This window comes from Pecten maximus, chromosome 19, assembly GCF_902652985.1.
Source record: "Pecten maximus chromosome 19, xPecMax1.1, whole genome shotgun sequence".
Taxonomy (NCBI): domain Eukaryota; kingdom Metazoa; phylum Mollusca; class Bivalvia; order Pectinida; family Pectinidae; genus Pecten; species Pecten maximus.
In genome coordinates, this window is record NC_047033.1 from 28,454,249 (window position 1) to 28,477,017 (window position 22,769).

General features: G+C 39.1%; 1 protein-coding gene across 1 annotated transcript; it reads left to right on the forward strand.

Moving 5' to 3' along the window:
* Positions 1 to 4,672: 4,672 nt before the first annotated feature.
* Positions 4,673 to 21,981, forward strand: LOC117317662. Its single transcript, XM_033872531.1, has 5 exons — positions 4,673 to 4,807; positions 12,284 to 12,338; positions 15,130 to 15,451; positions 15,675 to 15,725; positions 18,128 to 21,981. The coding sequence occupies exons 2-5, from the start codon at positions 12,321 to 12,323 to the stop codon at positions 20,599 to 20,601; spliced, it is 2,865 nt and encodes a 954-aa protein (XP_033728422.1). The 5' UTR covers positions 4,673 to 4,807; positions 12,284 to 12,320; the 3' UTR covers positions 20,602 to 21,981.
* Positions 21,982 to 22,769: the final 788 nt, after the last annotated feature.

Genomic DNA, 22,769 nt, shown 5'->3' on the forward strand with positions numbered 1-22,769 from the left:
CCAAACTTCTATAGATGCTGAAAAGGTCCCTGACGATTGGAAGAAAACCTTCATCAATCCATCTTTAAGAAGGGAGGCAAAGGCGAGTAGTTAGCGGACTTCTTTTGCAGCAAGCTGATGGAGCACATCATCCACAGAAGTCTAGTGGACCATCTCATACACCACAACACCCTATCGACTACCAACACGGATTTAGGAAGAAGACATCCTGCGAGAGCCAGTTGATCATGAACATAGACACCATTGCCAGGAGTCCAGACAACGTTTACCAAGTCGATGCAGTACTGCACGACTTCTCGAAGGCATTCTACAAAAGAAGTCCCACACCAAATACTGACTAACTCTATCACTATTGAATTAGAGGGAACACGCTCAAGTGGATCAGAAGCTTCCTGTCAGGTCGAACACAGAAGCCCTTCAGGGCCAAGATTCGTCAGCATCCCCAGTAACATCCGGAGTCCCTCCAAGGAACTATTCTCGGGCCACTACTATTCCTGGTCTTTATCAACGACCTACCCTCATGTGTAGCCTCCACTCCCCGCATGTTCGCTGATAACTGTTTATTGTACAGAGCAATCGACACTCATGACAAATCTATACTGCAACAAGACCTGGACAGACTGCCATAACTGGAGTGTGAGGACCGGTGAGCTTTATCCCGGAGAAGTGTGAAGTCATTAGGATAACCAGGATGAGGAACTCACAGGTATCCTCTTACTACAGCTACGATCAAAGACTTACAGGTAGTCCCGCCGGCAAAGTACGTAAAAAAATCGCCGAAGATACCAGGGGTGATTAGAGAATCATAGAAGGCAGAAAGTTCCGCTTTCATTGTGCTCCAGTTAATGTTATTATCAATCGGAACCGTCGATACTTTTCGTTTACGGAAAGTGCCGACGGTTCCCGATTGGTGTTATTATTAGTTGGTACATAGCGGGGAGATAATTTAGATTTTAGGAGTGACAGGTTGAATTCCACAAAGATCATGATCTGATATTCCAGGCATTACCTCTTATCTCATAACCGGGTTTGGTATATTTGTTATAATGAGGGGTCTCTCCCTCGAAAAAAATAATATATATTTTGTAAATAGAAAGATAAAAACAGGTGGTCAAGAAGCGGACACGCTTATATGAAGACCGATGACTGCTATTGCTATAAAGCTCTGTGGTGCATTCTAGTGAATCATAAAACCCCAAATTTAGAGATTTACAAATTAAAACCTTTTGCTTTTTCCCCTTTAAACATTTTTTTTAAATGAAATGGTTATGATCACCATCAACTGAGTCTTGGAGGGGAATGGAGGGAACACATTTTGTTAAGTCGTTGTGGTTTGCATGATAATTAACAAATTTGGACTAAATGTTACATGCAAGAAAAAAATACTATACAAGTTAATTCATTATCACCAGACAGCATAAATAATAAGATAATAGACTAGTACAACAATGTAATCATTTGCAAGTTGCAGCGTTGTCAAACACAAATTATTGTCAGATACTGAATTATTTGATAAGGTATTAGAAATAGTATCAGTTTGAAAATCTTGATTAATTTGAAAATTATCAAAAAGAATGGATGCTGGATCCAAAGATCTGTGAAAATTGTATGAATGTCAAGCAAACAATACCTTGACCTGACCCTCCATTTCTTTTTATATAAATCATTAAAGAACCATTTGATGTAATTCGGTTGAGGAAAACCTATATATACTTTGATCATCACTTCACCCAATGTATAGTAATAAGCAACAAAATACCACACCAACTGGCTGGATACATTTATTAGGTTATCTCAACCAAAGAAACAAAAGATACATACAAATCCACAAAACCGCCAAGAAGTATATAATACAACCTGATCGTAATAGTGATATAATTGGAGAAAATAAAACTAACTTTACCCCAGCCCAGGTAGTTGGTGTATGGGAAAAAGAAAAAGATAATAATAATAATAATGAAATCAATGTTATAGTTCATTTTGAACGCGAGACTTTAAAGTTCAGGAACACCTTACCAGTCAATATAGAGACTTAACAAGTTAACATAGCGAAGAACCAAACTGTTTTGCTACATTCAATTTTGTCGAAAAGTCTGACTCGATACATCTCAACACAGCATCACTTGACCAATATTCAATCGATTTAATGGTTACGATTGAAAAACTTAACCTTGCGAGCCATGAGGCCCCACCTCGGCGAAAAGAGTGGGCACGAATCTGAGAGTTCTCCGCCCCTGCTAATTTTAAGCTAAGCTGTAGTTTTGCACAAAAAGCCTTATAGCTCAATGTAGAACCATCGTCTTGAATTAGAAGAGGTCCAAGCGGGTCAACAGGCCCTGTACGGCGTAACAGAGCATGCAAAGCGGACGCGGGATATAGAGCGTTCCCTGTCATTGGTAATACAACCTCTACTGCTTTCTCTCTGAACTGTATAGTTTTTTGTCTTACTCAAACACAACAGGAATCCCCATTCATGGGGAAGCAAATCAATACGTCGAACATCAGTATCTTTGTCGAATGTGGATCTCTTAACTGTAACAGTCCGTAAAAAGCGATTAAACAAGCACACCAGAATACTAGGTCAGACAAATCATTCAAGTTCAAAACCGCCTTGATTTGCAATAGTTGATGCGGCAAGATGGCGGCCACTGGGGATTGAGCGGTTCCCAAATCGCGCTTAATACCACGAAGAACCAGTTTAAGTTGATAGTCAGTAGCCACAGGATCGTTAAAACCAGATATCTTGTGCATATGGACAATGATATTGAGATATTGTAGAATAGTACCACACCGGAAACCACGATTGTTCGCAAGATATGTCACATACATCTGCAGTACCGAGGACGAAACTGGAATCGTGGGTTGGCGGATATTATCACAAAAGTTCAGAAAGCACCTTGACTGTGTGTCGTATGTAGAATGTGTCGACTTAGCCCACGCCTTTTCTTTGTAGAGTGTCGCTGCTGCCTCTAATTCTCGACCTGTGGAGCCACCTGTGAGATATAAAGTGTAATGACATGAGAAAGTTCGTACACACTGAAATCACAGAGGCTAAGCGAGGGAATCCATGAATATAAAAGGCATAGTTTATCTGGTTCGTGGAGGCGTGAGCGTGCATCCGCTATATTGTTACAGACTCCTGGAAGATATTTAGCTTTTAGTGAAATATTGTTAATTGCACACATCCAAAACATGAGACGTAGTATGTACATAACTAGAGTGTTCCTCGATGTCCCTTTGTTGATCCATGAAACTGCCGACTTATTGTCACTGTATACAATTACATCTTTATTACAGAGGGTAGGCCCCCAACGACAAAATGCAAAATAGATTGCAAAGAATTCTTTCACATTTATATGTTCCTGTGCCAAGGGAGGTAAATCCAGCTCACATAGAAATAATCCCCGTTATAATAACCGCAACCTCCCTCGGAGGACGCGTCAGTCTGTATCGAAGTAATGATTTACTAATCGGTTTATTGTCTAGAATTGCACATGTTCCATTAAATACCGACATGAACGCGATCCACCAATGCAAGTCTGCGAAAAACTCCTCCGATAGAATCATTTTATGCGAGTTGTCACACAAATTGTCATATTAATGATTCTACGCAAAAAAGGTACGGCTTCCATTTAACTGTATAGGCAAACCTTTGAGATACGAATTTGTGTTGCATGAAGGGAAAACGAAACTCGCTGAATTCCAAAAATAATGTGTTTGATTTTAACAACTTGGAAATGTATTTCCTATAGTATAAACGCAATCTTAACAAAAGTCAAGCTCAATATACAACCTGTAAAACCATATCTTCGGAACTTTTTTGAAGTACATGTATATGGAAACCAAACGGTCAACTCACAAGCATTTATCGGCGCGTGCCGATTAGAACGCCAGAAATCACAGACACCTGTGGTGCATTGACAGGTATGACGAGCATGTGGACCGTAATTTACACCTGGTAATTGTTAGCGGTATACTAACCCACTCAAACTTGAGAATTCGTAATTCTCCGAACATGTTTGTATATTGTTTAAAGTCTTGTTTTAAGAGAAGATAGGACGAATGGAAAGTAAAACCACAAGGATCACTTCATAATAATTACACAATTACAAAGAAAAAAAAATGAATTAAAAAAATCAACACCTATCATTGCGACCAGTATTCAAAGATTTGAAATGTGAGTTTACTCACGTCAAATCCTTCTTTAGATCAGAGATCGACCTATATACTAAAATTATTATAGATCTCTGTCTATCTTAGAGCACTAACAAATTACCATAGTTCATGCTCGTGTAAAAAATGTAGACAAGAAAGTTTAAATCATGATCACAACATGGACTTTAAATTTTGAACTCTTCACGTTTTCAAACATGGCTTTGTGCATATCACGGCCAGTGATTTTAGCATCCGTGTTTAGCAGCTTCATATAAATATTGTGCTTTAAATGTTCGCTCTCCTCATCTTTTAGTGTCTGTCGAGCTGTCATTATTCTAAACGCTACCATTAGTGGAATGTGGTCCAATACATGCCCTTTAAAGGTTGTGAATATCTGGACAGCTCCTGAAAGGGAACACACTAAGACAAGGCATATATCTTATATAACCGCTTGATAAAGAGTAGCGGAATCTGCCGAGTTTTGCCGAATTACTCGCAGCGTGACTACATTAATCACGTGGGTAGTCGGGGTGTAGATACCCTAGGTCCTACCTGCCGACGATGGCGCTCAACACCCTACATCGTTTCAGCGGAGGCTAAAGTTTGGAAACTTTGTCAGATGGAGAGGATCACCAAGTTATTACAACACCAGGTCAGTTTAATGTGTTGTCAGTCTTGTTACTAATAGTGTTATGTACCCTACTGCCTGTTTATAACTTGTTTTTTATAATTTCTGAGGTGAACGCGGTCCGGTCGTGACCAGTTTTATCACTTCCCTGTTCGAGCTGTTGGGAGATTTATGTGTTTGTATATTTGGTCCTGGTTTACATAATTGTCTCCTATAACAGTCAAAAAGCGTCCTTGATTTCAGTCCGACAATAGCCCAGAGACATTTACAGATTTAGGGCATTTTATCGAGAAATTGTGTTTTCAATGGAAACATAACCAAAATCGAAAGTAAAAAAAAAGAAGGAAATTCCGATGAAGTCATTCGCTACGCTAGGCTGTCAATGGAATGTCATAATTGGGGAATGTATTCACTTGGGTATGACCGAACAGTTTTGTTGGTATACGGTATGGCGTCAGGGGAATTATGATGAGATATGCCTTAATTCCAGATCCAACTTTAATTTATTAGCCCACCAATCACCATTTTGAATTTTGACAGTTGAAGATTGTTGCCGCTATTTCTCAGAAAGCTCTTCATGGATCAAATTTCATATGTAGGTATATCTGAGGCGAGCGCGGTCCGGTCGTGACCAGTTTTATCACTTCCCTGTTCAAGCTGTTGGGAGATTAAAGTGTTTGTATATTTGGTACTGGATTACAGATTTGTCTCCTAATAACAGTCAAAAGACGTCCTAGATTTCAGTCCGACTGTAGGAGGCGTGACCTCAGTCGTATAAGCCATAAACTGGGTTCTAGACTGGGGTTCCATGTGACCACTCGTGTAAATAAGAAACAACCCACAATGAACAATTAATATATTTTTAGCTCACCTGATCATGAGCCGAAGACTTATGTGAGCTTTTGCTATGGGGTATCATCCGGCGTCTGTCGTGTGTCGTCCGTTAACTTTTTTTAACCGAGAGTATTGAAATTCGCATTGAATGATTAGTTAGAAGGTCCTGACTAGATATTTGTATTAATTTAGTGAAAATAAAATTCAAGATGGCTGCTATGATCGCCATCTTTGAAATTATGTTTTTAGGTCACCTGAGACGAAGTCTCAAGTGACCTATTCTAATCGCCTTTTGTCCGTCGTCGTGCGTCGTCCGTCGTGCGGTGTGCGTCGTGCGTCCGTAAACTTTTTACATTTTCGACTTCTTCTCCAAAACCACTTAATAAAATTCAATGAAATTTGGCAGAAAGTTTCTATGGCTGAAGGTCAACCAAAATTGTGAATTATATGGTCCCCACCCCCCAGGGGCCTGAGGGGTGGGGCCAAAAAGGGTCAAATTGACTAAAACTTCAAAAATCTTCTTCTCTACTCTCAGATATTGTGGAGTCAAACACTCTTAATAGATGAAAGGGTCTTGTGGTGCTTTACCAAAATTGTGAATCGCATGACCCTGGGGTCTCACGTTTGCCCCTGGGGAGGAGGTAAACTTGACTATAGTTTATATAGGGAAATCACATTTTTGACTCTTATTTGTTGGATTTGTATTGGAATTCATTATAACTTGGTATCAAATTATCAGCATGGGATGACACTTTGATGGTATGTACATGTTGGCCCTAGTTGACCCCCAGGGGCTGGTGGGCAGGGCCAAAAAGGGTCAAATTGACTAAAATTTCAAAAATCTTCTTCTCTACTCTCAGATATGATAGAATCAAATATTCTTCATAGATGGAAGGGTCTTCAGGTGCTTTACCAAAATTGTGAATTTCATGACCCTGGGGTCTCACTGTTTGCCCCTAGGTAGGGGGTAAACTTTACTATAGTTTATATAGGGAAATCACATTTTTGACTATTATTTGTTGGATTTGTATTGGAATTCATTCTAACTTGGTTCAAATTATCAGCATGGGATGACAGTTTGATGGTATGTACATGTTGGCCCTGGTTGACCCCCAGGGGCTGGTGGGCGGGGCCAAAAAGGGTCAAATTGACTGAAATTTCAAAAATCTTCTTATCTACTATCTGTAAGAATCAAATACTCTTCATAGACTGACCCCATTAGGACTGATGGGTGGGGCCAAAAAGGGTCAATTTAGTTGACCGAAATATTTCAAATCTCAGGTGACCGTTAAGGCCCTTTGGGCCTCTTGTTCCTTATAACTCCCAATATTATTTGCTTCGTAGTGAAGACTTTCTAGGAATGTTCTAGTGACATTTCTGAATAAGAGGTGTTGTTTCAAAAACTTGAATTTACAAGATGGCCACCACAGCAATTACCATCTGATGAGCTATGGAAAAGTACTTTATTTTTTGTTTGTGAACAAGATATCTAATGTCTGGAACCTCATTTAGAGTTGATTTTCAATAACAAGGTTCAGATAGTGATGTTAAGGAGACGAGTTTAATTTGGAGTACGTTTAATGTGTGGTTGATTTTTAGCCCACCATCATCAGATGATTGGCTATTCAAATCGCCCTGCGTCCGTGGTCCGTCCGTCCCTCCGTCCGTAAACAATTCTTGTTATCGCTATTTCTGAGAAAGTACTGAAGGGATCTTTCTCAAATTTCATATGAAGGTTCCCCTTGGTGCCTAGTTATGCATATTGCGTTTTGAGACCAATCGGATATCAACATGGCCGACAGGCAGCCATCTTGGATTTTGACAATTGAAGTTTGTTATCGCTATTTCTGAGAAAGTACTGAAGGGGTCTTTCTCAAATTTCATATGTAGGTTCCCCTTGGTGCCTAGTTATGCATATTGCATTTTGAGACCAATCTGAAAACAACATGGCCGAGAGGAAGCCATCTTGGATTTTGACAATTGAAGTTTGTTATCGCTATTTTACAGAAGGTACTGAAGGGATCTTTCTCAAATTTCGTATGTAGGTTCCCCTTGATCCCTGGTGTTGCATTTTGGGACCAATCCGAAAACAACAGACAGCCATTATCGCTAAATCTTAAATTTTATATATAGGTTCCCCTTGTTTGAAAAGTACTAGAGGGCTGTTTCTGAATTTACACAGATTAGTAAGACTTATAGGAAGGGAAAAGTAGAGAAAAGATCAATCTGACATGGAACCTATAAAGATCATGCAATGGGGGGCGCCAAGATCCCTCTTGGATCTCTTGTTCATTTAAACAACTTCTTCTCGATAACCAAGAGGCACAGGGACTTGATATTGGGCCTGTAGCATGCTGGGGTGAAGGGCTACAAAGTTTGTTGAAATAGATGACCTTGATCTTCATTCAAGGTCACAGGGGTCAAATAGGCTATGATATTCAAATGACTTCTTCTCAATAACCAAGAGGCCCAGGGACATGATATTGGGCCTGTAGCATGCTGGGATGAAAGGCTAGCAAGTTTTTTCAAATGAATTACCTTGGCCGACATTCAAGGTCATATATGTCAAATAGATTGAATTCTTTAAACAATGATTTCTCGTTACTCGTTAGCAAAGAGACCTGATATTAGGCCAGTTGTGTGCTGGAATGAAGGACTAGAAAATTTATTGACATGAATAAATCAGCCCTCACAGACACATTTGACTGTTTACTACATTTTGTTTATTTTATGCAAAAGATGATATAGTTTGTCCCAGTCCAAAAAAAAGGCAGTTGAGACTTTTTTTTGAAATTATAAGTCTCAGTTGACCTATTGTGATCCTCTTTTGTCCGCAGGCATGCATCGTAAACATTTACATTTTCAATTCTTCTCAATTACCAACAGGCCCAGAGACCTGATATTGGGTCTGTAGCATGATGGGATGAAGGGCTACCAAGTTTGTTCAAATGGATGACCTTGACCTTCCTTGAAGGTCACAGGGGGCCAAATGTGTTAAAATATATAAAAAATGAGGTGAACGTTAAGGCCCATGGGTTTTTAGCTCACCTGGCCCGTCGTCCGTCCGTCAACTTTTCCTTTAAATCGCTACTTGTCCTAAACTACTCAGTGGATTTTGACCAAATTTGGTCTGAAGCATCCTTGGGTGAAGGGAAACCAATTTTGTATAAACGGTGGGTCTGGCCCCCCCTAGGGACCTTAGGGGCGGGGCCCAATAGGGGAAATATAGCAAATTCTTTAAAATCCTTCTTCTTCTGTAGAAATGAAGGGATTTGATTCATATTTGGTCTGAAGCATCCTTGGGTGAAGGGGAACCAATTTTGTATAAACAGTGGGTCTGGCCCCCCAGGGGCCTTAGGGGCGGGGCCCAATAGGGGAAATATAGCAAATTCTTTAAAATCCTTCTTCTTCTGTAGAAATGAAGGGATTTGATTCATATTTGGTCTGAAGCATCCTTGGGTGAAGGGGAACCAATTTTGTATAAACAGTGGGTCTGGCCCCCCAGGGGCCTTAGGGGCTTGGGCCCGATAGGAGAAATATAGCAAATTCTTTAAAATCCTTCTTCTTCTGTAGAAATGAAGGGATTTGATTCATATTTGGTTTGAAGCATCCTTGGTTGAAGGGGAACCAATTTTGTATAAACGGTGGGTCTGGCCCCCCAGGGGCTTGGGGGGTAGGGGCCCAATAGGGGAATATTGCATATTCTTTAAAATCCTTCTTCTTCTGCAGGAATAAAGGGATTTGATCCATGTTTGGTCTGAAGCATCCTTGGGTGAAGGGGAACCAATTTTGTATAAACGGTGGGTCTGGCCCCCCAGGGGCCGTAGGGGTGGGGCCCAATAGGGGAAATATAGCAAATTCTTTAAAATCCTTCTTCTTCTGTAGAAATGAAGGGATTTGATTCATATTTGGTCTGAAGCATCCTTGGGTGAAGGGGAACCAATTTTGTATAAACGGTGGGTCCGGCCCCCCAGGGGCCTGGGGGGTGGGGCCCAATAGGGGAATATTGCATATTCTTTAAAATCCTTCTTCTGCAGGAATAAAAGGATTTGATCCATGTTTGGTCTGAAGCATTCTTGGGTGAAGGGGAACCAATTTTGTATAAACGGTGGGTCTGGCCTCCCAGGGGCCTGAGGGGCGGGGCCCAATAGGGGAAATATAGCAAATTCTTTGAAATCCTTCTTCTTCTGTAGGAATAAAGGGATTTGATCCATATTTGGTCTGAAACATCCTTGGGTGAAGGGGAACCAATTTTGTATAAATGGTCGGTCCGGCCTCCCAGGGGCCTGAGGGGCGGGGCCCAATAGGGGAAATATAGCAAATTCTTTAAAATCCTTCTTCTTCTGCAGGAATAAAAGGATTTGATCCATGTTTGGTCTGAAGCATCCTTGGGTGAAGGGGAACCAATTTTGTATAAACGGTTGGTCTGGCCTCCCAGGGGCCTGGGGGGTGGGGCCCAATAGGGGAATATAGCATATTCTTTAAAATCCTTCTTCTTCTGCAGGAATAAAGGGATTTGATCCATGTTTGGTCTGAAGCATTCTTGGGTGAAGGGGAACCAATTTTGTATAAACGGTGGGTTGGCCTCCCAGGGGCCTTAGGCCTTAGGGGCGGGGCCCAATAGGGGAAATATAGCAAATTCTTTGAAATCCTTCTTCTTCCGTAGGAATAAAGGGATTTGATCCATATTTGGTCTGAAACATCCTTGGGTGAAGGGAAACCAATTTTGTATAAACGGTGGGTCTGGCCCCCAGGGGCCTTAGGGGTGGGGCCCAATAGGGGAAATAGGGTTAATCCTTTAAATCGCTACTAGTCATAAAGTTATAAATGAATTTGAACCAAATTTGGTCAGTAACATTCTTGGGAGAAGGGGAACAGAGTTTGTATACATTTTTACTCTGAACCCCCAGGGGCCTGAGGGGCGGAGCCAAATAGGGGAAATAGATATTAGTCTTTAAATCGCTACTAGTCATATAGTTTTTAATGGATTTTAACTAGATTTGGTCAGGAACATCCTTGGGTGAAGGTGAACAGAGTTTGTATTAATTTTTACTCTGAACTCCCAGGGGCCTGAGGGGCCGGGCCAAATAGGGTAAATAGGGTTAATCTTTTAAATCACTGCTAGTCATAAAGTTATGAATGAATTAGAACCAAATTTGGTCAGGAACATCCTTGGGAGAAGGGGAACAGAGTTTGTATACATTTTTACTCTGAACCCCCAGGGGCCTGAGGGGCGGAGCCAAATATGGGAAATAGAGATTAGTCTTTAAATCGCTACTGGTCATAAAATTTTTCATGGATTTTAATTAGATTTGGTCAGGAACATCCTTGGGGGAAGGGGAACCGAGTTTGTATAAATTTTTACTCTGAACCCTCAGGGGCCTGAGGGGCGGGGCCAAATAGGGGAAATAGGGTTAATCCTTTAAATCGCTACTAGTCATAAAGTTATGAATGAATTTGAACCAAATTTGGTCAGGAACTATCATTGGGAGAAGGGGAACAGAGTTTGTATAAATTTTTACTCTGAATCCCCAGGGGCCTGAGGGGCGGGGCCAAATAGAGGAAATAGGGTTACTCATTTAAATCGCTACTAGTCATAAAGTTATGGATGAATTTGAACAGGAACATCCTTGGGAGAAGGGGGAACAGAGTTTGTATAAATTTTTACTCTGAACCCCCAGGGGCCTGAGGGGCCGGGCCAAATAGGGAAATAGAGATTAGTCTTTAAATTGCTACAACTCATAAAGTTATGAATGAATTAGAACCATATTTGGTCAGGAACATCCTTGGGGGGAGGGGAACAGAGTTTGTATAAATTTTACTCTGAACACCCAGGGGCCTGAGGGGCGGAGTCTAAGAGGCCCAAGGGTCTTTTTCCCCACCCTAAGGGACTTAGTTTCTTCAAACACAATTAGGTTGTAAAAATAATCCATAGGGTCTTTCAGTCCCTTAGAGAGTATGTGTATGAATAAATTGAACATGAACATTATTTTGACATTTGGTCAAATCCAACCAGGTGAGCGATACAGGCCCCATGGGCCTCTTGTTTGTTAAAGTTTTAACATACTACTTCATTGAAAATTTGAAAAAAAAAAAACCTTTTATTGAAAAAAACTGTTGACGATACAAGTGAAGCAAATAATTTGAAAAGTTATAGCTGGTCTTTAAAATACAAAGCTAAACTTATTCATTATTTTATGCAGATTGACACCTGTTTCAAATCTTCAGTTTTCAGTTTGAGCTCACCTGGCCTGATGTGGCATCTGTCTGTCCGTCCGTCGTCAACTTTTTCATATAAACAACTTCTTTTTAGGTCTAGATGCAAGATAATTGCCAGAAAAGTTCCTTGGATGAAGCCAGACAAACTTTGTGAAAAAAATTGACCTTGAACAATATTCTAGTTTATTCTGGTTACTAAGTTTGTTCAAATGAATGACCTTGATCTACATTAAAGGTCACAAGTATTACAAAGGCTTCAATCTTTAAACAATGATTTCTTAATAGCCCAGAGACTCTGAGACTTGTTATTAGACCAATAGTATGCTGGAATGAAGGACTAGAAAAATTATTGTCATGCATAAACTTAGCCTACTCTGCTATACCTATTTTACATGTCATCACTTCGCAATCCTATTGATCAATACCACCGCAATACTTTCATTTCAGAAGAGCTGTACCTACAAGTAACTCCATAAAAAAGAGGATGGACGAAATAGCTAGTGTGAGTATTATTATATATAATTAGCTCACCTGGACCATGGACCATAGGTCTGGTGAGCTTATGTCGTAGTGCCATCCTGCTTTGTCCGTCGATGTCCGCCGTCCGTGTTGTTATTTATTGGGTCAGTCAGAAATCCAAGATGGCCACTATGGCCAACAGTGCCACTAAACCTGCTACAGAGAATGCATACTACAATAGTATAAGGTTCTTTAATTTAGAGTCAGATGACCGTTAAGGCCCCTGGGCCTCTTGTTGTAATTAAAACTTATATTTGTATCAACAACTAGGTTTACTTGAAGAATGGAATCGAAAATATCATAAAAATAAACCCTTGTTTACGAATAAACAGCCAAAAACCGTAACTTTTCACGGTTGAGTGCGGCGTACACAAAATCACACTCTGAAAAATGTAAATCGACGATAACTAAAGTTGTAGGTATTACTTCCATTTTATTTTAAATGTCAAATTTTTCAAATATTAATCAGGATTTATAAGAAAAACATGAAATCTATTCATTAAGTCGTTGTTGAGAAAAAAAAAAATCAATATTCCTGGTACGCATTACCAACTTCCTGTGCTAATACACATGGAAATGGCGTGTTTGTCGGTAAAACGTAAGTTGGACTTTCATACAGTATTGTATATGTCCAATATAAGGTAATGGTTCTGTTATGTTTTACATATATAATCTGAGTTAAATTTGAACGGTTATTTGATATAACATTAATAAATTGTTATTTGGTTGAATTCCATTTTATCGTTATTGACCAAATCTTCACTTTGTATTATCCGAGTTTTTCGAGTTTTCCGAATTCGAGTTTTCCGAGTTTTTTTTACTAGGATAAAGAGAGAATTCGGCAGAACTGACGAAGTACTTCGAGTTAAGCGGGGTATTCGAGTTTTGCGAGTTCGAGATAAAGAAGTTCCACTGTATTACATATACATTTACATGTATTGACCAGTCTTTACACTGAACTGATGAGCAACAAAGCGGAGTTATAATGATTATATAATGTTGACAAATATTGACCAAACTTTGCACAAAAAGTGACAACTTGCTTAATTCGAATACTCGGATAACTCTAAGTTTTCTCGTGGTCCTGTTGAGGTCGGGTTAATGAAGTTTCATTGTACAAAAGTATAAGGGTCTTTAATTTAGAGTCAGATGACCGTTAAGGCCCTTGGGCCTCTTTTTTTCAATAAATCTCTACTAGTCATAAACGACTCAATAAATTTTGACCAAATCTGGTCTGAAGCATCTTTAGGTGAAGAGAAATCAATTTCTTATAAACCGTAGGACTGGTTCCCCCAATATTGGAAATAGAACAAATTCGTCAAAATGCTACTCCTTCTGTTTTGATAAAAGAATTTGGCTAAGTATATTTGGTTAGAAACATCCTTGGGGGAAGGGGAATAGATTTTGCATAAATGGTGACTCTGACCCCCAAGGGGCCAGATGGGCGGAGCCCAATAGGAGAAATAGAGGTAATTCTTTTAAACCGCTACTAGTCATAAAATTAAGAATGGATTTGAACCCAATTCAGTCAGAAGCATCCTTCGGGGAAGGGGAATAGATTTTGCATAAACAGTGACTCTGACCCCCAAGGGGCTTGAGGGGTGGGGCCCAATAGGGGAAATGGAGGTAATTTCTTTTAAATCCCTACTAGTCCTAAATTACTTAATGGACTTTGATGAAATTTATTCTGAAGCATTATAGGGCTAAGGAGATGTAATGTTGTATAAATGGAGGGTATGGTTGCCTTGGGACAGGAGAGAGGGGGCCTAATAGGGGAAATGTTGCAATATAGAAAAAACAACAACTTTAAACCATAGTTCAAAGATGTAGCAAACTAGGTAGAAAAATAATTGAAATGTAACATTTTTGCCATGATTACTGAAATATCCAAGTGAGCGATGCAGGCCCTCTTGGCCTCTTATTTTCTTCCCTGGAAGTCGCACGAGGCATTTTAGGTACCTCTATTGAAATTAAATATAGTTAAACTTCGATGTTTCAAAGTTCAAGGGACTGACCGAAAAACTTCGAAACAGCAGGACTTCGAATCATTCTTGGTTGTCAGACTCGCAGTGAAAATGTTAAGTTTATAATTTACCACAAATACAGCAATATAAAAAAAATGCTTTTCATCAATTCAGAATTTCATTCTTATGATGTCCTCTATTGACAGTCAATACTAATCCCTCTGTTTGTCATTCCTACAGACATCCTCTATTGACAGTCAATGCTAATCCCTCTGTTTGTCATTCCTAGACATCCACTATTGACAGTCAATACTAATCCCTCTGTTATTCCTAAAGACGTCCTCTATTGACAGTCAATACTAATCCCTTTGTTTGTCATTCCTACAGACATCCTCTATTGACAGTCAATACTAATCCCTCTGTTTGTCATTCCTACAGACATCCTCTATTGACAGTCAATACTAATCCCTCTGTTTGTCATTTCTACAGACATCCTCTATTGACAGTCAATACTAATCCCTCTGCTTGTCATTCCTACAGACATCCTCTATTGACACAAATACAGCAATATAAAAAAAATGCTTTTCATCAATTCAGAATTTCATTCTTATGATGTCCTCTATTGACAGTCAATACTAATCCCTCTGTTTGTCATTCCTAGACATCCACTATTGACAGTCAATACTAATCCCTCTGTTATTCCTAAAGACGTCCTCTATTGACAGTCAATACTAATCCCTCTGCTTGTCATTCCTACAGACATCCTCTATTGACAGTCAATACTAATCCCTCTGTTTGTCATTCCTACAGACATCCTCGGCTGACGATCAGGAGTCGAGGATAAAGGAACTGCATGCTGAAATGATCTTTAATGTTGGCGAATACATCGACCCCAAGATTGCAAATAATGATTGGGAAAAATTCCTTACGCTGTTAACATCCACCCTAAAACCTGTAGATTTGTATAGAGAAAAAAACAGTTTCTATGCAATTTGTGAAGCACTGAAAAGAAAAGGAAAGATAGATTATGGATCCTATACTGTACTGTATAAAGCTGTCAGCAAAGTTTATGTAACCGCCGCTGAGATCATTAAAGCAGCATCTGATGAGATCCAGGCGGTCCGATCAGCAGGTTTGTTGATACAATATATATACACAGGATGTCTAATAGTGTTTAATATCAAGGGAATTTAATGTAACGCTGTACAGAAAAGTTAAGTACGTGAACCATGAAGGCTTTATTACAAAATCTGATCCAAAGATACATCGTCATGATATAGACATTTTAAAACATTCTGTGTAATCCTACCTTATATAGACAGTGTAATCCTAAACTGTGACTGTTTTACTTTCAGGACCAACAAAAGCCAAACAACGAAAGAAGGAATACGAAGACCCGATCAAAGGTTAGTATGTGCATCATTGATACACAATGGTATCACAGCTGATTGATGTCTGGTTGTAACAGTTTGGTACCCAATGGTATCACAGCTGATTGATGTCTGGTTGTAACAGTTTGGTACCCAATGGTATCACAGCTGATTGATGTCTGGTTGTAACAGTTTGGTACCCAATGGTATCACAGCTGATTGATGTCTGGTTGTAACAGTTTGGTACCCAATGATATCACAGCTGATTGATGTCTGGTTGTAACAGTTTGGTACCCAATGGTATCACAGCTGATTGATGTCTGGTTGTAACAGTTTGGTACCCAATGGTATCACAGCTGATCCATGTCTGGTTGTAACAGTTTGGTACCTAATGGTATCACAGCTGATCCATGTCTGGTTGTAACAGTTTGGTACCCAATGATATCACAGCTGATTGATGTCTGGTTGTAACAGTTTGGTACCCAATGGTATCACAGCTGATCCATGTCTGGTTGTAACAGTTTGGTACTACAGTAAAACACGGTTATAACGAATCACAGGGGACCAACTGAATCAGTTCATTATATTGATAGTTCGTATTACGTGTATTACAAATTTTATTGTTTTTTAGCTCACCTGGACCAAAGGTCCGGTGAGCTTATGTCATGGCGTAGCGTCCGTCGTCCGTCAACATTTACTTCAAATCACTGCTTGTTCTTATTGGATTTTTACCAAATTTGGCCAGAAACAACCTTGGCAGAAGGGGAAAAAATTTTGCATAAATGGTGACTCTGACCCCCGAGGGGCCAAAGAGGTGGGGCCCAATAGCGGAAATAGAGGTAATTCTTTTAAATCGCTACTAGTCATAAAGTTATGAATGGATTTGAAACTAACTTGGTCAGAGACATCCTTGAGGGAAGGGGAACAGATTTTGCATAAATGGTGACTCTGACCCCCGAGGGGCAAAAGGGGCGAGGCCCAATAGGGGAAATAGAGGTAATTCTTTTAAATCGCTACTAGTCAAGAAGTTCTTATTGGATTTTGACCAAACTTGGCAAGAAACATCCTTGGTAGAAGGGGAACAGATTTTGCATAAATGGTGACTCTGACCCCCGAGGGGCCAAAGGGGCGGGGCCCAATAGGGGAAATAGAGGTAATTCCTTTAAATCGCTACTTGTCATAAAGTTATGAATGGATTTGAACCCAACTTGGTCAGAGACATCCTTGGGAGAAGGGGAACAGATTTTGCATAAATGGTGGCTCTGACCCCTGAGGGGCCAAAGGAACGGGGCCCCAATAGGGGAAATAGAGGTTATTCCTTTAAATCGCTACTAGTCATAAAGTTATGAATGGATTTGAACCCAACTTGGTCAGAGACATCCTTGAGGGAAGGGGAACAGATTTTGCATAAATGGTGGTTCTGACCCCCGAGAAGCCAAAGGGGTGGGGCCCAATAGGGGAAATAGAGGTAATTCCTTTAAATCGCTGCTTGTCATAAAGTTACGAATGGACTTGAACCCAATTTGGTCAGAGACATCCTTGGGGGAAGGGGAACAAATTTTGCATAAATGGTGACTCTGTCCCCGAGGGGCCAAAGGGGCAGGGCCCGATAGGGGAAATAGAGGTAATACCTTTAAATCGCTACTAGTCATAAAGTTATGAATGGATTTGAACCCAATTTGGTCAGAAACATCCTTGGCAGAAGGATTTTTTTATTTTTCAGAATTGGGCATTTTTTCTGTACTCTAGATCTGCTATCATACCAAGCCCGGCAAAAGGACTAAGTACTGTACCTTACTGAAGCAGTGACGTCCTCGACTGTCGGGTGTAACTGGTGGTCTTAAACCCGGGGCACAAAATGACTTCTTCTCAATAACAAAGAGGCCCAGATACCTGATATTGTGTCTGTAGTATGCTGGGGTAAAGGACTAATAAAATTCTTCAAATGAATGACATTGACCTTCATTCAAGGTCACTGGTATGAAATAGGCTAAAATCTTTAAAAAAAAAATGAAGAGACCCAGAGAGCTGGTATTGCCTCTATAGTGTGCTGAACTGACAGACTACATTCAAGATAATAGGGTTGAGAAGTGTTAAGATCTTTAAATAATGAGACACACAGAGTAGGCTGGAATGAAGAGAAAAACAATTTATTAAATTGATAAACTTAACCTCCTTTGATATTTGAATAAGATGGTAATCAGCTTGATATCTGCATAAATAACCTAGATCAACTTCAAAGTTACTCTAGAAGCAAGTGAGCGGCACAGGACCGTTAGGCCTCTTGTTTCTATAATTAGATGTAACTATATATGTAAAAAGTTAGATTTGTGTGCAAGCCTTGTGATTGAACATGAAAATTATTACTTAATTAGTTTTAGAAGTGATCAATTATCAAATATTCAGAAATAATAAAATGCTAATCTTTCTGATTACAGAAACAACAAGACTAACAACCATGGATCAAACCTCAAAACCAGAGGTGATCTCTACACAAGCCTTGGAAGACGCTAAAGAAATGATCAGAAAGAATAGCATTGTCCTCATCAAGGGTGCCTCAGGGGATGGGAAGACTTTGATGGGTTACCAATTGTTGAAGTGGCTAATGGACGGCGATAATAAGGATACTGGACTGTCAAAGGATCCTGTCCAGCTTTACAACATGACCAAATGGGATGAAATTGTCAAGCCAAACACACAATTAGCTGTATATATTGATGATGTTAGTGGGGAAATCGCTGAAGATTTAAAGAAAAGGGAAGTCTCCATTAAGGCGACATTTTGTGGGAAACTCAATAATAGATCAAACTGTTTGATACTTAATGTTCGAGATGAAATTTTCAAAAGCACACAATTATCTTCTTGTGAATGCTTCAAACACAATATCATTGATTTGAGAGGTAAAAACTGCATAAAAATCGCAGAAAAAAAGCTTATTTTAGAGAGTTATGTCCCAGAGATCAAAACCTTAACTGGTGGAAAGGAATCTGAAATCATCAAGCTTGCCCCAGATATAGGATTTCCGCAATGTTGTCATCTTTTTAAGTATGTTTCCAGCTTACAGAACGAGGGGGTTGATTTCTTCAAACAACCATTTCATTTCATGGAAACAACTTTGGAGAAATTACCAAAGGAGCACTTTTCTGCTCTATTGTTTCTCTTCCTCAATGAGGGGAGTGTCCAGAAAGGGGACTTAGATCCTAAAAACACTGAAAGTTTTGACAAGAAAAAGCTTGATGAAGCTTTCCAGGGAATTAAGCTTGATCATGCAGACAAAATCAGATCTCTGCGGAAAAGTTTAGATGTAATGTGTGAATCACTAGTTGCAAAATATCCCGATGATGATGATGATGATGATGATTCAATTTACAAATTTTGTCATGATTCTGTTCAGGACACTGTTGCCTTTTTGTATGTCAAGGACACAAAAATTGGGTTTATAGAAAATTGTCCCCGAATGTTCCTCCACTATATATCAACATCAAAATCCACAGCTAACAAAATAGTTATATCATCTAGTAGTGAACACGTGTATAAACGTTTGGTCAGAGAGTGTATGTATGAACGTTTGGTCGGAGAGTTTGAGTCTAATGCCCATAGATTATCTGACTATATAGTTAGATTAGATGTATGGACAGACACCCTGTTTCTACAGGGATTTATTAGATGGCTAAGTGGTCAGAATTATGACAATAACTTATGCCACCTGATAAAATGTGCGTTGTTAAATGGAGCATGCTCTACTGGTTTCGAAGATCATGTCTCATATCTCCTTTCTGAGGGTGCCATACCTAACAATGATACACCGTTTTGTGTAGTGGAGGGTGGGAGTGTACAACTACTGCGTCAACTACTGAAGTATGACGTCATTCCTACAGCGAGGGCATGCTGGTCAGGATCACCACATTATATTGACAATATAAATGTCCTACACCAGGCATGTTTGTTAGAGAGAGAAGAGATGGTGACAATCTTGTGTGACACTTACCCAGACTTGGTACATGATACTGATACCTGGGGACATAGCATGCTTCATTTTGTGGCACAGACAGGAAACTGTCGTATATTTCAGACAGTGGAGAGAACGGTACTTAAATCATTGTGTAGAGTTGAGGATGTACAACATAAGTGTGAGACAGAAGATGGTCGTGTGGTACATAGGAGTTGTTTGTGTGGACAGTACATGTCACAGTTAGTGGACAAGTTATACGGGAAGACAATATTACATCATAGTTGTGAGAGTGGACACAGGGAGCTTAGTTTATATCTGTGCAAGTCCTACCCAGCACTAACTACAGCTGTAGATAACAACGGGAAGACAATATTACATTGGAGCTGTTGGAGTGGAAACAAGGAGCTTAGTTTACAGCTGTGTGAGTTGTATCCAGCACTAATCAAAGCTGTAACTATCGATCAGAAGACAGTAATACATTATAGTTGTATGTTTGGACACAAAGAGCTTATTTTAGAGCTGTGTAAGTTGGACCAAGAACTAACTACAACTGTAGATAACAAGGGGAAGACAGTATTACTTAATAGTTGTAGGTGGGGTCAAAAGGAGCTTAGCTTAGAGCTGTGTAAGTTGGACCCAGCACTAACCAAAGCTGTTAATAAGGACGGGTATCATTGTCTACATTATATAGCCAAGTGGACAACAGATGTAGACATGTTCACTGAGTGTGAACGTCACGTAAAACAGTACCTAGAGACAACAGGAGGTAAGTATGACATCACGACCATACTTACTAATGACGGTAAATCTGTTTTAGACCTGGCAACGGAACAGACAGAGATGGTGAGAAAGTTGAGGGAGAAAGGTAGGATAAAGTGGGGGAGGAAGTTATATGTCAACCCTTTGCATGACCATCTTGTCAAAATAAAGGAACTTAATATTCACACTTCTATACACTAACTTGTGTAACTTGATGACCAATTAAAAAAAAACTGTTTTAGACAAAGGAACGAACAGAACAAGGACGGGTCGTTTCGCCCTAAATCCCACGGACATGCAGATTCAGTTATTGCATGGAAAGTGTTGATGGTATCTCTTGTCAATAAACGGGTCATAAATCCACCGATTGCAAGAGTGGCAATCGAACATGGCTAAACTGTTAAGGCATTTCAACTTGTTATTAAGTTTGATTGAAATCTCTCGAGAAAACTGACAATCAAATTTGGAAGTCATTATGACTTTTAACCGGGTCACCAGAAAAAAAAAGTGAAGTGAAGTGTGAAAGATGGACGAACCCAATCAAATACAACTCCTTGGCTTTGCTTAAAGCAAAGGATATAGGAAACTTTAATACCTTGCATGGGTAATCTGTGTATTCGGATTTTAAAATTGATGCATGGAGAAGTATGTTATGTGATATTTATAACCATGATTACAATTTTTCAATACCATAATTACTTGAATAACAATATTTCAGACTTTGTGTTGTGTCTGAAATTTTACTTTATGAATACATCAGTTTGATGAATAATTTTATGTATGTAATGACAGATTGTTAGGAACATGGATTTAGTCCAAAATTGCATGAACAGGAATACGAAAAAAGTATTGATAAAGAATAAGTTAAAGCTATTAAAGATTTAATTGCTATAGTACACGTTACTTTGGTATATCCCCAACTAATAAAACTGGGACTTAAGTACAGCTTTCAACTTCACGTCAAGATCTAGTGTAACCGACAAAGTACATGTTACTTTGCATTGTTTAATCAACAACTTATACAACTGGCATTATAATACAGATTTATCGTTACATAAACAGCTGATGTAACTAACGAAGTACATGTTACTTTGTTTAATCAACAACTTATACAACTGGCATTATAATACAGATTTATCGTTACATAAACAGCTGATGTAACCGACAAAGTACATGTTCCTTTGTTTTTGTTTCATCACCAGAAAGGCCAGAGTGGTTTTCGGATTGAATGTAAACAAAGTACGTGGGTATAGACTTGCAAGGTTTAATAATTTAACAGGGCATCCAATAGGATTAAAATCTCAAAGAGTCAGTGACTCTCAGCTGTGAAATCCTGAGAGTCAAATAAAAACCTGAGAGTCAAAATATGAAATGCACAAAAACTTCAGGTCAACGATTACTTGTTTACTGATATCAAATATGATATACGTGTATGTACTTTTCAAAAACTTAGTTCGATTGAATTTATTTTCCAATATCTAATTGATAATAACAATTAGAAAAATCAATTGTAATTTTATTTATCCTTTTTTATTTATACTGAAACAGTATAATGATTATAATAAATCAAAACTAAAGTGGTGTTTTTTATCTGGTGTTTTTTATCTAACTTAAAAAAATATAAAATGAAAGAAATTCCTTATTTTGAACAAAACAACTTGTATCTTTCTTAAATCTGCCTTTTAAAATGTCTTAAAATATTTATGATTTAAGAAACCATCTGTTATTTTTTTAGCCCATCCTTAAAATCTACTGGCCTGGCCATTTATACTTTTTCAAGGTCACCTGAGACGAAGTCTCAGTTGACCTATTGTGATCGTCTTTTGTCCGGCGTCGTCCGGCGTGCGTCGTCCGTCGTAAACAATTTACATTTTCAACTTCTCAATTACCAACAGGCCCAGAGACCTGATATTGGGTCTGTAGCATGATGGGATGAAGGGCTTCTAGTTTGTTCAAATGGATGACCTTGACCTTTGTTCAAGGTCACAGGGGTCCAAATGTGCTTAAATATATCAAAATTCAGGTGACCATTAAGGCCCATGGGCCTCTGGTTTAAATACCTGTAATCTAAATACAATAATTGCATCTTTAATAAAGACCCTTGTTTTTTTATCAGAGATGTATTTATAAGAAGTAATATGTCTCTGTTTTTATATGAAATTCATGTTTATAAGTTGCCTTTGAAAAAAAAAAGAAAATTGAATATCCAGCTTTTAGATCACCGGCAACAAAATCTCAAGTGACCTAATCTTATCGCCTTTTGGCCGTCGTGCGTCCGTAAACAATTTACATTTTCGACTTCTTCTCCAAAACCCCTAAACCAAATTCAATGAAATTTAGCAGGAAGCTTCTATGGCTAAAGGTCGACC

Bases quoted from the DNA above. Each gene is read 5' to 3' on its own strand.
- LOC117317662 (XM_033872531.1), top strand. The intron at 15,452-15,674 runs GTTTGTTGATAC...TTTTACTTTCAG, and splicing joins CCAGGCGGTCCGATCAGCAG to GACCAACAAAAGCCAAACAA. The intron at 15,726-18,127 runs GTTAGTATGTGC...TTCTGATTACAG, and splicing joins ATACGAAGACCCGATCAAAG to AAACAACAAGACTAACAACC.